The 15,447-nt window shown below is 43.0% G+C and overlaps 1 protein-coding gene across 1 annotated transcript in view; it reads right to left on the bottom strand.

Moving 5' to 3' along the window:
- The window catches only part of myo10 (myosin X), an 83,790-nt gene extending 69,337 nt beyond the window's left edge, over positions 1–14,453 (bottom strand). The window contains exon 1 of the mRNA XM_061083585.1: positions 14,074–14,453. Coding sequence (XP_060939568.1) covers positions 14,074–14,094 — 21 coding nt within the window. The 5' untranslated portion in view covers positions 14,095–14,453. The remainder of the gene's footprint in view (positions 1–14,073) is intronic.
- Positions 14,454–15,447: the final 994 nt, after the last annotated feature.

Below are 15,447 nucleotides of genomic sequence, written 5' to 3'. Positions count from 1 at the left end.
AGTCTTGAGCATCTCTGTTCAGCACAGATTCTTTCCAGACCTCAGGAGAACCAGCTCCTCACGAAGCCGCGTGACTTTCCTCTCCGAGATCCGCTAGTCAAGATCAACGCTGGGATGTTTACACCAGTTTGTTTTTCATTAAACGTTGAAAGTGGAGATTATGAGGGAGAAGAAGAAGAAGAAGAAGAAGAAGAAGAAGAAGAAGAAGAAGAAGAAGAAGAAGAAGAAGAAGAAGAAGAAGAAGAAGAAGAAGAAGAAGAAGAAGAAGAACAAGAACAAGAACAAGAACAAGAACAAGAACAAGAACATCACAAAATGTGCAAAAAGAGGCAATTTTGTGATTTACTAATATTTCCGGCCTGTGACTAATTAGTCGCCACGACAACGAGAAGCGACTCGTCTCTGCAGCCGCAACCGAAGATGACCGGGGGGGTGGGGGGGGTCTGAGTTCAGGCAGGCAGGACAGTAAAGTGTGAGAGGATCCTCAGCCCCGGGTCAGAGTCGACCTGCTGCTGAACCAACTGAGCTCAGACCAGTTTCCACCGCTGAGGAGAACTAGGGCCCATAAAAGAGGGGAAATGACCAAACTACCACCCCCCCCTCGTTAAAGCCCACCTGACCTACTTTCCCCTGCTGCACGTGAGCGTGCACGAGAGAATGATGTGCGTGCACGTGGGAGACGTTCGTGTGATAGCGAGAGCACGAGAGGAACAAAGAAAAAGAGAAGTGCGTGCACGTACGATTTCAATACGTGTGGTCAGGATGTTTAGTGTTGTTGTGAGTTCATGTTCATGTGTGTGTGTGTGTGTGTTTGTGTGTTTACAGGTTTCCTCATGTTGTGGGGACGTGAATCTATTCACACAGTTTCAGTCCCACTGAGGTAATTAATGTAAAGTTAAGGTAAGGGCAGGTTATGATAAGGCTGGATCTAAGTTAAGGTGAAGGTTTGAGTTAGAGTCAAAAGTCAAAAGTAGCGTCGTCTGTCTGTGTGTGTGTGTGTGTGTGTGTGTGTTTGTGTGTTTACAGGATTCCTCATGTTGTGGGGACGTGAATCTATTCACACAGTTTCAGTCCCAATGAGGTAAATAATGTAAAGTTAAGGTAAAGGCAGGTTATGATCTAGGTTGATGTGAAGGTTTGAGTTAGAGTCAAAAGTCAAAAGTAGCGTTGTCTGTGTGTGTGTGTGTGTGTGTGTGTCTGTGTGTGTGTCAGTGTGTGTGTGTGTGTTCCAGCCTGGCAGCTGAGGCCATGTGTTTCCCAGCTGTGGTCGCCTGGCGCTGGTTTCTCAGCCTCGTAGCGAGCGAACGGGCAGAATATAAATACTGTTCTTCCTTTCTCCGCTTTCCCTCCTGGAGACGAACAACAGACGCTTTGTTTCACCGGAGAAAAGAGTCGGTTTCACCCTGAGAAACAAAGTGTGTGTCTGCACAGATCCAGGCTGCGGTTCTCTGGGAGCTGATCTGCAGTCTGTTAAAGGTTTGTTTCAGAGCTGGAATCTTAAAGTTAGAACTTCTTCTACTTCTCCTTGTACATGTTTCCATCATCATGAACAGGAAACACACTTTCTTATACCTTATATTACATTTTAATGGTGGTTAAAGCAAATTTTGAATTGAGCTGTACATGTTTTATTGAATTATGAGGTAAATCTTTTCCACTGGCGATTAAAAGTCTGTTAGCTCAAACTACAGCGGGTGTATTGACACAATCCTTTCTCTTATGGTCTTTTGAAATATTTAGAAAATGTGTTCTCAAGATGCCCTTGTTGGCATTTGATAAAATCAGTTGGGGAATATTTAATTTTTTTTTAATATTTATTAAGAATGTTTTACATGTTTTGTATCACTCATTTGTAAAGATTTAACACTTCATCAATCTCAACTCGTTTTCAGATATTAACTTTTAACTGTTTACCCTCAAGTGGATTTACAGCGTTCGTGGATTCAGTTGATCTGAAAGAACAAAACTTCAGATCCGAGATTTGAATCGAGAGCTTTTGCTGAAAAAGACGGAACACGTGTGTCGATGCAGCATCATTTCATGGAATCTACACGTCATGGGAAGTCAACGTGAAAGTGGAGTTCCCATAACGTGTAGTTATGATGGGTGGAGTCTCGTTAAAGCAGAAGGGGCGGGGCTTGGTGCGTCGGGAACTCCCCTTTAGGAATGAGCTTTGACCCGTGATGGTCAACCACTAAGAGAACTTTATAACGGCCTGAAGGACGAGTCCACTGTCCCTCTGTATCCAAACACAACATGAGGCTGAAGACACACACACACACACACACACACACACACACACACACACACACACACACACACACACACATTCCAGCATGCCACTGTCCAAACCGAATCCAATCCTCTCGTCTCCTCTCGTCCTCGCTGACCCACATTCTCACCTCCTGCCTCTAGTTCCTGAATCCCCCCCCGACTCCCACGGATCTGACCTGAGGAAACAAGCCTTTGATCTCCAGGTATGAAAAACCCTTTGAAGCCGCTCGGCCCAGTGACCTGTACAGAGAGAACCTGGTTCTTCTGTCTGGGGCTGTGTGTACTGGGTGAACTGGTCTGAACCCGGGGACACGCTTCCAACCTCCAAGGACTTTCTGTCTCTTTTGGAAACTAGTCAAATCTCTGAGTGCAAAGGCAGAGATCCTCTAATGGTTCTGGAGGCGTGGCCGGCGAGGGACTGGGCTAAGTGGCGGCGAGGATTGAGTTAGATAAGAATGACTCTGCTGAGCGCGAGTAAACAAAGTAAAAAGGAGTGTTTTACACATGAGGTCTCAGAAGCGTCTTTGAATCATCGTGTTTCAAACAGCGTGAGGAGAAGGATGTGAATGAAACTCACTCGAGATCACAGGAGCTCAAAGGGAGAAAGTAGTAAACACTCGACAGCTGATAAACCTACTAGAGTCCTTGTAGTAAGTTTATCTGTGATATAAAAGCTGCTGTCAGACCTGCACTGAACTCTGGGTAATGTCCAGACGTTCTCCTGAGGGACTGAATGTGGGAACGCAAATATCTGAGCAACCGGCTCCAGACTTTCTGCTGAGCTTCTCCTGCCAGCACCCTGGTAAAAACTTTTATATTTATACGTTACATCCCGTTCTCTGGCTGCTGCTCCCCTTGCAAACCGGTAAATGAATATTCTTTATGTCACACCGCGGTGAGGTTTGTCTTGTCTTGGGGTTTTTGTCTCGTAACTTCTTGTTTTATTTTGAAATCCTAACTCTCCTCTCGTTTCAGGTCACTTGCCCTTCCTCATGTGTCACCGGTCTGATTGTCTCTGATTGTTTCCACCTGTTCCCTTCACCCTCATGTGCTTATAGTCTGCGTCTCCCCTTTGTCTTGTGCCGAAGTGTTTCGTTCTTGTTCGTGCACCTAAGCCTTACCCACAGTCATTGTCGTTTTTGCCAAAGAGTTTCTTGCTACGCCACGTAAGTTGTTTTCTGTTTCCTCCTTGAGAGTGATTTTTTGTTTGTTAAAGTTTTCCAGTTTAGCTTTGTTTTGTGTTGTTTGTAAACTGTTTTTCTTCCTCCCTTTTGGAGCGATTTATGTTAAGAGAGATTTACTTAGTTTGTTGAGCCTCCTGTTTAGGTGAGCCTTTTCTTTTGCCCCATTTATTAGTAGTTTGGTTTTCCTCCTTCGGGAGCGCTTTTGATTTCTTGCTCTTGCCATTTGTTTGTCCTCCTTTGGGAGTGGTTTATGTTTAAAAGCTTTTTCTTTTTCTAGTGTATGTTTTGTATTTATTAGGAAGTTCTTTTTCCCCAGTTATTGCTTGCCAAGTATTATATTATTATATAGATATAGTTAGTGAGATTTTCATAGCCTTCTTGTTTGTCACTCTGCATTGAGGTTCTGAAATCAATAAAGTGTGCTGGTACGTGATATTCTCTGCTTCTGAGTCCTCATTCCAGTCCAGGCCTGACACTTTAATAATGATTTCTTTGAGTAAACATGCGGACGTGTTTACAATGATTTGTATGCCTTTGTATCTTCGTTATTAAAAAGTTGGAAGTAGATAAGGAGGAAGAGAAGTGTGTGTGATCATTGTTTAATGTTCTCCTCCTGTAAATGATGTATAATACAGATGTAAATGTTTGTACTGTAAATACTATGGCTGACCTCAGAAAGTACTGTTAGTTATTTCTACCTATCAAGTTAGATCTATTATTTGGAGAAAGTCCAGACCAAAATCTACACCCATCCTCCGGAGTTCACGTCTGAATATGAGACTAAACTTAGAAACTGTTTTGTTCTTTGAACGGATTCAATAAAGAAAGTTTAAAACAAAAAAGCAAGGTTTGAATTAGTGGAACTTGATTAAATCTACTAATTTTTCATCATTGAAGTTGAAAGAGAAGAAACAAATCAACTAAATGACATTATGATTTTCAAAATGGGTTTTTGTGTTGAGAAGAAGCTTCTGTGTTTGTTTCCAGGTCAAAAATCATGTGAAACCAAGTCACGCGAAAATAACCCAGACTTTAGTTCGGCAAAACCAACAAAAACTGGTTCTTTGTTCACCGGCCAACATTCCTGACACATGAAGAAGACGACGGCTGCTCACATGATCACAACCACGTCGTGGTCCGGACCTGATTCTAAACCAAGAGGCTGTTCCTGAGTCCAGATCCCAGTAAACAGCGATTCCCAGAGTTTAAATCAATGAAACGATATCTGCAGCCAACGCATCCACGATAAACCTTCACCCAAGTTTCACAGACATTTGTCTTTATTTCTAATTGAAGTGCTTCCTCTTGACAGACGTCTGGATTCCTAACCGACCCGCTGAGGTACTTCCTGGCTCGGGATCGGGAAGTCCAAACCTCTTCAGCCGAAGACACAACAGAACATTAATGTGAGATTCCAAAGAGATGGATCGATCATTCAAACAGCGATAAACTCTTAATGGGCTTCGGGAATCTTCTTGTCTCCGTGCAGCATGGAGGCCGATCTGTGATGTGATGACTCAGCTCTTCAGCTCCCGGCTGATGAAGCACTAAGGATCCTGAGGAGGCCTCAGAGGATCGCATGAGAGGAGCTAATGAGTGGAAATGGGATGTTTGGTTGTTTTGGGGTTGTGCCTATCCTGTGTGTGTCTGTGTGTGTCTGTGTGTGTGTGTGTGGACGGGGGTTTCCAGGAAGCTGCTGTCAACACAGATCTGGGATCAGATAACATCCCCCCCCCCACACTTCTCTCTCAGACCCAGGAGCTGTTGATCTGAGATGAATCGATTCAGTCTCTCAAACACGTCTCATCACTGACAGTTTGACATATTACAGAATACTTCCCATGATGTCACATGACAACTAGTGACACGCCCCCTAACAAAGCCAGGTAGAGTGGGAGCAGTCGACCAATCACAGTCCGAGCTGAGGAACATGTTTGAGCAAACAGCTTCTTCACACGTGTTCGTCCTTCAAGGTGTTTTATCTCCTCAGGGATCGGACTAACAGAAGATGGCTTCCTCCCGACAGGTGTTTCCACTCAATCATTACAGCAGTTTGACAGGTGACAGGTTTATATGGTGGACCAGGTGTGTGTGTGTGTGTGTGTGTGTGTGTGTGTGTGTGTGTGTGTGTGTCTCTCCATCAGTGTGTATCATACAATGCTCTGTGTGTGACCGGTGTAACCTGCCTGTCGGTGTGTGGGTCTCATAAACATAACAAAGTGCCTGGCAGCACGTGAGAACACATGAATCATGATTTCTGACTCATGAATCCCACACTGACCCAGTTTTCCCTTCACCAGAGACGATGTGTTTTCAACTGAACTGATTCAGATTTCACTCTGTGAACATGTGGATCGTGACCCAGAGAACCGGACACATTTCAGATTGTTTTATAACACGGTGAGAAAGTTCTTCAGCCTCAGTGGAGGAACACGTCGTCCGAATGAACGAGTTGTTTCAACTTAAATCGTCGCGACTCTTCCACTGATTGGTCGCATAGAAAAAAATGAATGTAAATAACCATTGTTCATATTGCACTAATCTTTCTCTCTAGTATTTATATTTTCCCTTATTTTATATTCAAGCACAAACACACCACAGCAAATTCCCGGGTCGTCTCAACCTATTTGTCAATAAACCAAGTTTCTGATTTCGTTTTCTTTAGAAATAGAAATATCTCTTATAATTCGCTTTTGTAATTTATTTTGATGATTATTTGAGGAGAATAATGAGGAAACTAACTAATAAGACTTTGCAGAACCAGAAATATCGAATGAATGAATTAATTGATGAAGAGAGGAACCCTGGTACAGATTGTCAGTATTTGTATCAGCAGGTCTGATGAACCCAGATCAGTGGAGGTGAATCCAACAGGCTCCTCCCACTCCTGCTCTTAATTGAGCACTTGGACAGGGGGGGGGGGCACATCGCCACAGGACGCTGAGGGATCAGCTCCTCAGATTAAAACCCTCTCCACTGGATGTTTGACATTTCTCCTCTGCAGCCAGCGAACAGGGAACTGACCCGAGGTCACGGAGCGTGTACAGTGACTCAGCTCCTACAGGAGGAGTGACGGGTGTTAACATGAACTTAATGGAGTTTCTGCTCTACTACACTAACATGAGGGAGGTCACCGGGAGGTCAGGTGCTGGTGAAGGTCACGAGCTGCTGCTGAACCACCGCTCACACTCTAAACCTCGGTGAACACCTGAACATTCAAACTCTACTTGACCTCTTCACTCTCATCCGTCTCCTGTACGTGTCTGGAAATGTTCTCCAGCAAAAACGTGAACGAGAGAGAAAAGCATATCCTAGAATCCTGAGGACGAGTTTTAAAAATAAAACGTCTTCCTGTGGACGAAGCGTCTGTGCAGCTCCTGCAGGATCTCACAGTGACTGACAGATGAAATCACTCCTCCTAGTCGAACGTGAGCAGGAAGCTGGAGAGAGAGAGCGCTCAGGAAGTGAAGGATCCAGAGGAATGTTCAGAGCCATCCGGCAGGAAGTGGAGACTTTGTATAGAGAGAGCAGACGGAGGTGAAGAAGAAACAAAGAGTTACAGACGGAGGAAGAGACGAGAGGACAGCGACGGATTCAGTGACGATATTTCACCTTCATCATCATCATCATCATCGTTTCAGAGCTGATCAGAGTCACAAGAGTTTACAGACATTTTGATCATCATGTAAAAGACAGAGAGAGAAAACGTTTCATCTCTTGTTCTGTCACAATAACTCTCATACTTCTTTTTGTAAAATCATAAAAGTTTTTTATTTAATTCAGTCTGGTTTTGAGTCGGTGAAACTGCAAGTGAACTGAACGAATCAGGAGATATGTGCTCCACACAGTGAGAGACTCCTGGAATCAGAAGATAGATCATTTGAAATAAAGGAAATAGAAGTAACTGGGTTTCCTGTCTTGCTCTGAACCTTCAGGCCTCAGACTTGGTTTGATTTCCCGAATTCACCAGTTTCATGACGAAGGGAAGTTTTGATTTACTTCAACTAGGGTTGCAAAGGGGCGGAAAGTTTCCGGTAAATTTCCGGAAACTTTCCAGAAACATTCCATGGGAAGTTAAGCTCGGGAATTTTGGGAATTTTGAAAAATAAATAAATACGCAAATTAAACTCTGAGCAATAAAAACATCATCCAAAACTCTATTTTAAAGATGAATGGAATGCAGCACACACTGTACGTTGAATTTCAACCCTCCACGATTCCAATTGTTTGTCTAACTATTTATATCTAGCATTGCATTAGTGTTTTTTTACAAACTTTTTTCTCATCTTATTCTACAGAACAATGCCACGTGCACTCTCTCATGTGTGGAGACATTTCACCTCATCCAATGTAGAAGGAAAGGCTGTGTACATCTGCAAATACTGTGCAAAGACCTATGTTAAGAATGACACAACGATGCAGAAGCATATAGTCAAGTGCCCAAAGTTTCCTCAGGGCTCAAATCAGCCTATGACACAACAAAATGTTTATATTTATGTCTGTATATGACAAGGTAAATACAGTTAGTATAAATTACCCACAACATTTCCAGTTTATTCCATAATTACCGTATATTCCCGTTTATTCCCGTTAATTCCCATGGAAAGTTTCCAACTTTGAATATTCCCGGAATTTTGCAACCCTAACTTCAACACATAATTATATTTTAGAAAAGAGTGTGAAGTTGTGTTTGCTCCTGTCGTTCCTCTCAGCACAAACTAAAGCTTTCAGTAATTGCATATGGAAACATTTCCACATGTGGTCACAACTGAACCTTCTCGGCTACAACCGGCGGTTTTGTTCGGTGAGGAAACACCGGAGGTCGACCTCGTGGACTGGATTTATTAAGTCGCTGTTTTTGAGATCCAGAATGAACTTCAGCTTCTTCACATTCTTTGTTCTCCTGTGGTTCCACCGTCTTCTTCTCTTTGTCCTTCAGGCGAAGACTCGTGGACGTTAACCGGAGACGTGACGTTTCTCTGCCTCTCGCATTCCTCCGTCTCTGATTGGTCACTTGTCAAAGTCCCGACCGTGTCAAAACTTCAGCTGCACGTCCAGCACAGTTGTCCTCTGGGAGGGGGGGGGGGCTCTGCAGTGCACAAATCGACAAATCTGCAAGTTGTTTAAATTCCTCGCGGCTCGCAGGCGTCGGGTTTCAGCTCGGCCTGGGAGGAACCGGGGGAGGACTGGGGGGGGGGGCTGGGGCCGTGACACAGCAGAGGAACTCGAGTGGTTGACATTAAAAACAAAGCTGAACGTTTCTTTTTTATTATGCTTATTTAATTACGGAGCACTTTAACGATATTGAGACTTTTAGGAGACGGAGAGAAAGTGTTTAACGTCATAACTTCGTTGTTTTTGTCACAACATGTACGAGCCACGTATGTCAGAGGTTATCAAAGATATCTTTTAGTGTAAATACAACGATACATGCTCTTCCATATCTTATAAATATATACGTTCTGAAAAAGATTTTGCTAAAAAAGGCCGGGTCGGGCTTCGGTGATCACGCAAAGCAATTTTCTTTTCCCAGAAATCACGTCTACTTCTTCTTCTCCGCTCTTAAATTCTGCTTTAGAGAAGAGGAAGTAGACATGCAGGAAGAGGAAGAGGAAGAGGAAATTTGGAATTTTCTTCTTGTTTTAGTTGATTTCCTGAGGCTTCAACTTTGCTCTTGTTTTTGCTATTTGGCAGATTTGACAGTTTTTCATTGTGTTTTCTTTGTGTGTTGAAACGTTTTGTTTATTTTCTCACCTTTATTGTAATGAGGTCTCGTCCTGAACGTATTCTCCAGTTAAAGTAAATGTTGAATTTGCTCTTTTTCAGTTTAGATTAATTCTCTGTATTTGTGTTTCAAAGTGTTTAACCTGAGTCAGGTCATAACACAATGATAGTAATTATAACCTCATAAAGGGTTTATAACATGAAGCTGTTAAAGGACACAAAGTCCAGGTATCAGAATTGATACCTGGACTTTTTAAATCCATTTCCCGCTCGTCCTGATGACCGAGTGTTTGTCTTCCTCTTCCTCTCTGGAGCGGCCGGGCCTTCGTTAGCTGTGGCGAGTCGATTAGCCTCGATCACCGGCCTCCTACTTTTTATGGCTTTAATGAGAATTGCAGGAGGACGAAGATCGTGAGAGGAGAAGGAGCGAAGCAGAGAGGAAGACAAAGCTGGAATCTTAAAAAGACTCTCACAGGCTTATTTTGGAAGTATGGCTGTCTTCTTTTTTATGATGACCATGAAGTAGCGGCTCTCAGCGAAGTTCAGACCTGGAAGCTGCTCGCTGCCAGCGCTGAGCTCGGGCTGCCAGAGCTGCAGCTGCTGTAACAGTTCACGTTTATCATCCTGGTTCATCCTCCGACAAAACTACTCATATATGCAACAGGTCGTCTGCTAACTGGGATCTTCTCACCTGCTGAGACCACACAGGGTGGAAATGATCAAATGGAGACGTGAGAGAGGTGGATTTCATGTTTGTGGGGAATTAACGTGGTGACGTACATGAATCCAGGTTCCGATGAACCCGCCTGAATGAGCCTTTCACAGACATATCAGCGTTTGTTAATTTAAAGCATAAACTATTCAGAAAATTTGATCTTAAATCAGCCTTTATGTTCACAATTTTATATATATTCAAATATTCAATCAATCAATCACAATAATAGTTCTATAAGTAGGTAGTAAAGTGATATTCATCCAATAAATTGGGATTAAATCAGAAAATTTAAAATAAAAATGTGTTAAAAGCCAAAAGGTCTGATTGAGACCTGAAATACTGTTTGTATGCAAATTAAAATTAGGATTTAACACAATAAATGATACAATTCTGGGACTAAAACCATAAGTCATCAAATTAAACCTAGAAATTATTAATTAAACTCAGAAATTGAGCCTTTTCAAGAATAAAATCCTCAAAAAGTTAATGTTATGTGCCTAAAAAAAGAGATATTGCGACTATATTCAAAACTTTAAAAAACAAAAGATAGTTTTACAAAAAACGTTGAAGCGTCGAGGGAAATTTTGGATTTAAACTAAAAACTAAGCTTCCGGAAAAGGTCAGGATTGTATTTTTTTCTTATAGTTATTTATGATCAAGTATATTATTATTATTAACTGTAAAATATCAAACCTCACTTACACGTCTGTGTTGTCAGAGTTTTAAAATGTCTTCACCTCACTATCAGCATCAGCTTCTGTGACTCCTGCCGTTTTTACGATGCAACGATTGTGTTATGATACTTGTACGAGCGACCACAATAAATAAAATAAGAGTAAAAGATGAGAAAAGCGTTATTACAGACGTACAACTCACGATAAAGGAGGAAACTCTGACACGTGAACATCCGCTATAAGCAGCTTAAATCTCTCCTGCGCTGATCCACACGTTATAAGCTCACGTTTCTCTGCATCGGACTCAAACCTGCTCTCGACTCGTGGTCGACCCCGGAGAGGAAACCCACCGAGCTCCAAGGTGGAACCCGGCCGTCCGGGTTCTGTTTACAGTCTCTTCGATCGCTCGGGCTGCAGCTCAGTAAGTAGAGATGTCTCTACGGTTTGGGACAATGGGGCTTTGCTGCTTCTCTTCAGAGTGAGTGTCAGCGGAGGTGAGGCTGAAGCACGTGACCTCTGACCTCATTAAACACGTCGGCCATTTAAAAAAAGCTCATATAAAGTTTCCAGAGGTGGTTTCATCCTCATCGTGCTCTTTAAACTCTGAAGCTCTTCAACGACTGCAGGCGTCGAAGTGCTGAAAGTAACAACTTCTCACTGGTTCTCACTGGTCCTCCAGCAGTTTGACAGTTTAACAGTTTCCTGAGCCCCCCCGACTCCTGCAACTCAACTCTGCTTGTTCCACAGAAAGAATGGAACTTATTCAAATGATTCCAGCCGGGTTTTGAAAGTGGTAACAGCAGCTTCTTTCAAAATTTAAACACTCTATTAAAGCAACACAGGAATTCACAGGATTAAATAAGAAAAATTCAAAAGTTTAGAAAAAAGTCTGGATTAGACCTGAAATTGTGTTTATATACCAAATAAGAAATTTGATTAAACTCTGTGAATTGCTGATTAAACAAAAACACGGAGCCTTTTCAAGAATGAAACCATCAACGAGTTAATGATACGCTCATCAATATTCAAAATTCAACATGAAAGTTTGAGATTAAACTGTAAACTAAAGATTTGTTGTAAAATGTTAAATCCTTGATCACATTTGGGATCAACAGGTCGTTGAGTTTCAGGATTAAACCAACAAAAGTTTGTAATTTCAGTTTAAACCTGAAAAACAACAATGATCAAACAAAGTCCAAAGCCGTTAGTAGATTCAGGATCTACCCATGATGCATTGTGGGTGTTTACTGAAGGAGTGAACCAGCCGAGGGTTTCGATTCTCTCTAACAACACAGCGTCTCTGTGGGTCTCTCAACTGTCTCCAGTATAAATATGAAACGCTCCGGTTTCCTCCCGCTTCACATTCCTGCTCCGAGTGTCTGCGGCAGGACTCTGCTTCTACCTCTCTGTCAAACGGCTTCTTCCTTAAAGACTGGGCTCTTTGTCTCAGCTGCGATTAGCTGGAGATCCTGAGGCAGGCGGGACGATATCTGAGAGCATTGTGCTGATTCCCTCTCTCTCCAGAGCCAGAGCTGCAGAGGGAAGAGAGAATCTGTGGAAGCTCCGAGTGTTTGTTTTACTCACACAGGCACCTACGGGCTCGGCGGGTCTGGTGACCTTTGACCCTTCTTCCCTCTCGGGATTTTCAAAACGCACCAATGAGAGAGCAGGGAACTCTTTACCCAGGAAGCAGAGTTTGTTTTTTCTCTCGTGAGCCAATCAGCTGCAGCGGTGACGGACGGGACGAAGCTCGGAGTGACTCAGGTGCTGCAGCCGTTACCGTGACGACGTGATCGCAGAGAGCTGTGGATCTAAGTCCACGGCGCTGAAGGAGAATCACCAGGAGTCACCATGAGTGAACCTTCATCCACACACACTGTGAAACCCACTGCAGAGCTCACTGCTACACAAACTGAAATCATCACGACAAACTGGTCCCACAACTCACATCTGTATCCAGAGGAGAAGTCATGATGACCACGGGGCGAGATGTTCCGCCACGAAGAAGAAAAACTGATTTTCATTCATACAGGAAGCCGAAGAAACGTATGAGAACACAAGCTAATATCAGAAACTCGCTCAGGGGGAATACTCCACACATATTCAGACATTTCACCAGGGAGCTGGGATGAAAAGTTCCAGAGCGACTGACTCCGAAGGACGCAAGAAGTGACCTGTTGATTCTGCTGATTCATCGATTTGATCGATTCATCATTTGGTCGATAATTATCAAACTTCCTGTCCTTATCGATATATCACCTGATGACAGGACGTTTGACGAAGATATTAATACAAATAATCTCTAACAAGTCGAAGCTAAAGACGTATAGGAAGTGGAGAAACATTCAATGAAAGAAGTTTTCAGTTAGAGTTGGAGAAGTTTTCTGGAGACTTGTAAATAATCAGATGAAACAAATGCTGTGACACTCTGGATTCTGATTATTACTGTGTAATTATCTACATATGACGCATGTATGTATAAATATGAGTTCTGGAAGGAAATAAAACTGTCCATTCAACAAGTGTCTCCGGTTGTCTGACCAATCAGAAGCTCTGATTCAGACTATTTATAACTTTACTGAAGTTTCTGTGGGAGGAAACGAGGAAAGAGGAAACAGCTCAGACCCAGGGGGTCAGAGGTGAAGTTACTGGGATGAACCTGCAGGCGGCCACGGTGGTATTCTCCAAAGAGTCCGAGGTGATGATCTGGAGTCTTTGACGGAACCTTTCTACAGAACTCATCATGTTTCAGACTCACTTTGTCCAATAGAGTTTATCTGATTCAATCCCTGAAACGTGTCCCAGTGAACAGAGAAGAGCTGAGTGTCTTTCCTCCTGCAGCTGCCAGGACGCACAAGCTACAACCAACAAGAGTCACAGAGAGTCAAAGAGTCAGAGAGTCAGAGAGTCAAAGAGTCAAAGAGTCAGAGAGTCAGTGAGTCAAAGAGTCAAAGAGTCAAAGAGTCAGAGAGTCAGAGAGTCAGAGAGTCAGAGAGTCAAAGAGTCAGCGAGCCAAAGAGTCAGAGTCAGATATGTCAGATGAAGAGTCAGAGAGTCAAAGAGTCAGAGAGTCAGAGAGTCAAAGAGTCAGATGTGTCAGATGAAGAGTGAAAGAGTGAAAGAGTCAAAGAGTCATATGTGTCAGATGAAGAGTGAAAGAGTGAAAGAGTGAAAGAGTGAAAGAGTGAAAGAGTGAAAGAGTGAAAGAGTGAAAGAGTCAGATGTGTCAGACGTGTCAGATGTGTCAGATGAAGTCAAAGAGTCAGAGTCAAAGAGTCAGAGAGTGAAAGAGTCAGAGAGTGAAAGAGTGAAAGAGTGAAAGAGTGAAAGAGTGAAAGAGTGAAAGAGTGAAAGAGTGAAAGAGTCAGCGAGTCAGAGAGTGAGAGAGTGAGAGAGTGAAAGAGTGAAAGAGTCAGAGAGTGAAAGAGTGAAAGAGTGAGTGAAAGAGTGAAAGAGTCAAAGAGTCAAAGAGTCAAAGAGTCACGACAGAGCAGCTTCTCACCTCTCTGAAGAAGTTATCCATGGTCACTTGAATCCCCGGGGCTTGACTGCGAGGAGAGCGCGCGTCCGCTCGACCCCTCTCATGGGTCGGTGGTTCGATTCCCAGCCGAGCAAAGGGCAGCGGCTCCGGGGGCTCCGGTCCCTGGCGTGCACGGACTCAGTGGAACATGTACTCTTTGTTTCATGGGTCACAGCTGCAACGCGCACGCCCGCACACACACACACGAGTCCACCTCGGGTCCTCGGGTCCGTGCGCCCCCCCCCCCCGTTATGCGCGCGTCAGCTGTGCGCGCGTCCGTGCGGCTCCGCGGCTCCGTCCGGTTCGGTGGCGGTTCGGGTCCGGGTCCTGGTCCGGGTACAGGACTGGGACAGGCCGGGGAACTTGTGAGAGTCTGGTTCAGAGGGAGTCCTGGTGGACAATGATCCTGAAGCTCCTCCTCCTTCTCCTGCTCCTGAGCCTCTGACTCCTCCTGGTGTCTCCAGCTGGATCCAGCGAGGAGGAGGAGGTGCAGGTACAGTTCATCTGCTCCTTATTATTCATCCGTTTACTCAACTGGTGCCATTTCATCCAGGTGCGTGTAGTATCCTCATCATAATCTTTTACTTATTATTCATATTTTTAAACCTACGATAACTTTTAAACCTGCTGAAGAAACTTGATCTGAACTACGGTCGAGAACTTTGTTTCTGTTCAACTTTTATTTTACTTGTTCAATTGTTCATCTTATGTGCTCATGTTTTTATTAACTTTTCTTGCTTTGTTGTAATAAATTGTAATAAAGTTTATTATTATCTTTATTCAGCAGGTATATATATATGTTTATTTGGTTCATGTATGTATGCCGGTGAGGTGTATAAGTGTATAAATGTATAAGCTACTGGATGAACTAAATATCCCACGGGATTAATAAAGTATCCATCTATCTATCTATCTATCTATCTATCTATCTATCTATCTATCTATCTATCTATCTATCTATCTATCTATCTATCTATCTATCTATCTATCTATCTATCTATCTATCTATCTATCTATCTATCTATCTATCTATCTATCTATCTATCTATCTATCTATCTATCTATCTATCTATCTATCTATCTATCTATCTATCTATTTATCCATCTATCTATCTATCCATCATACTGTATATTATGATTATTATTGTTTAGCTCTGCTTTACACGTGTCTTGCGTTGGTGACATCATCTTCAGAGCTGTTCACCTGTTTATTCAAAGCTCAGTAAACATCAACTCAGTCTATGCCGCTGTTATTCAACCCTTATTATATTATTATTACATTAATATTGAACATGTCACGTGTCCAAATCAAACTCAACACTGACCTCCACTGGACACGTGACGAGGGTGGAGCTG

This window comes from Limanda limanda, chromosome 13 (genome assembly GCF_963576545.1).
Source record: "Limanda limanda chromosome 13, fLimLim1.1, whole genome shotgun sequence".
Classification (NCBI taxonomy): domain Eukaryota; kingdom Metazoa; phylum Chordata; class Actinopteri; order Pleuronectiformes; family Pleuronectidae; genus Limanda; species Limanda limanda.
Note: the sequence above shows the minus strand (reverse complement) of the source record. Positions and strands in the feature narration are given on the sequence as shown.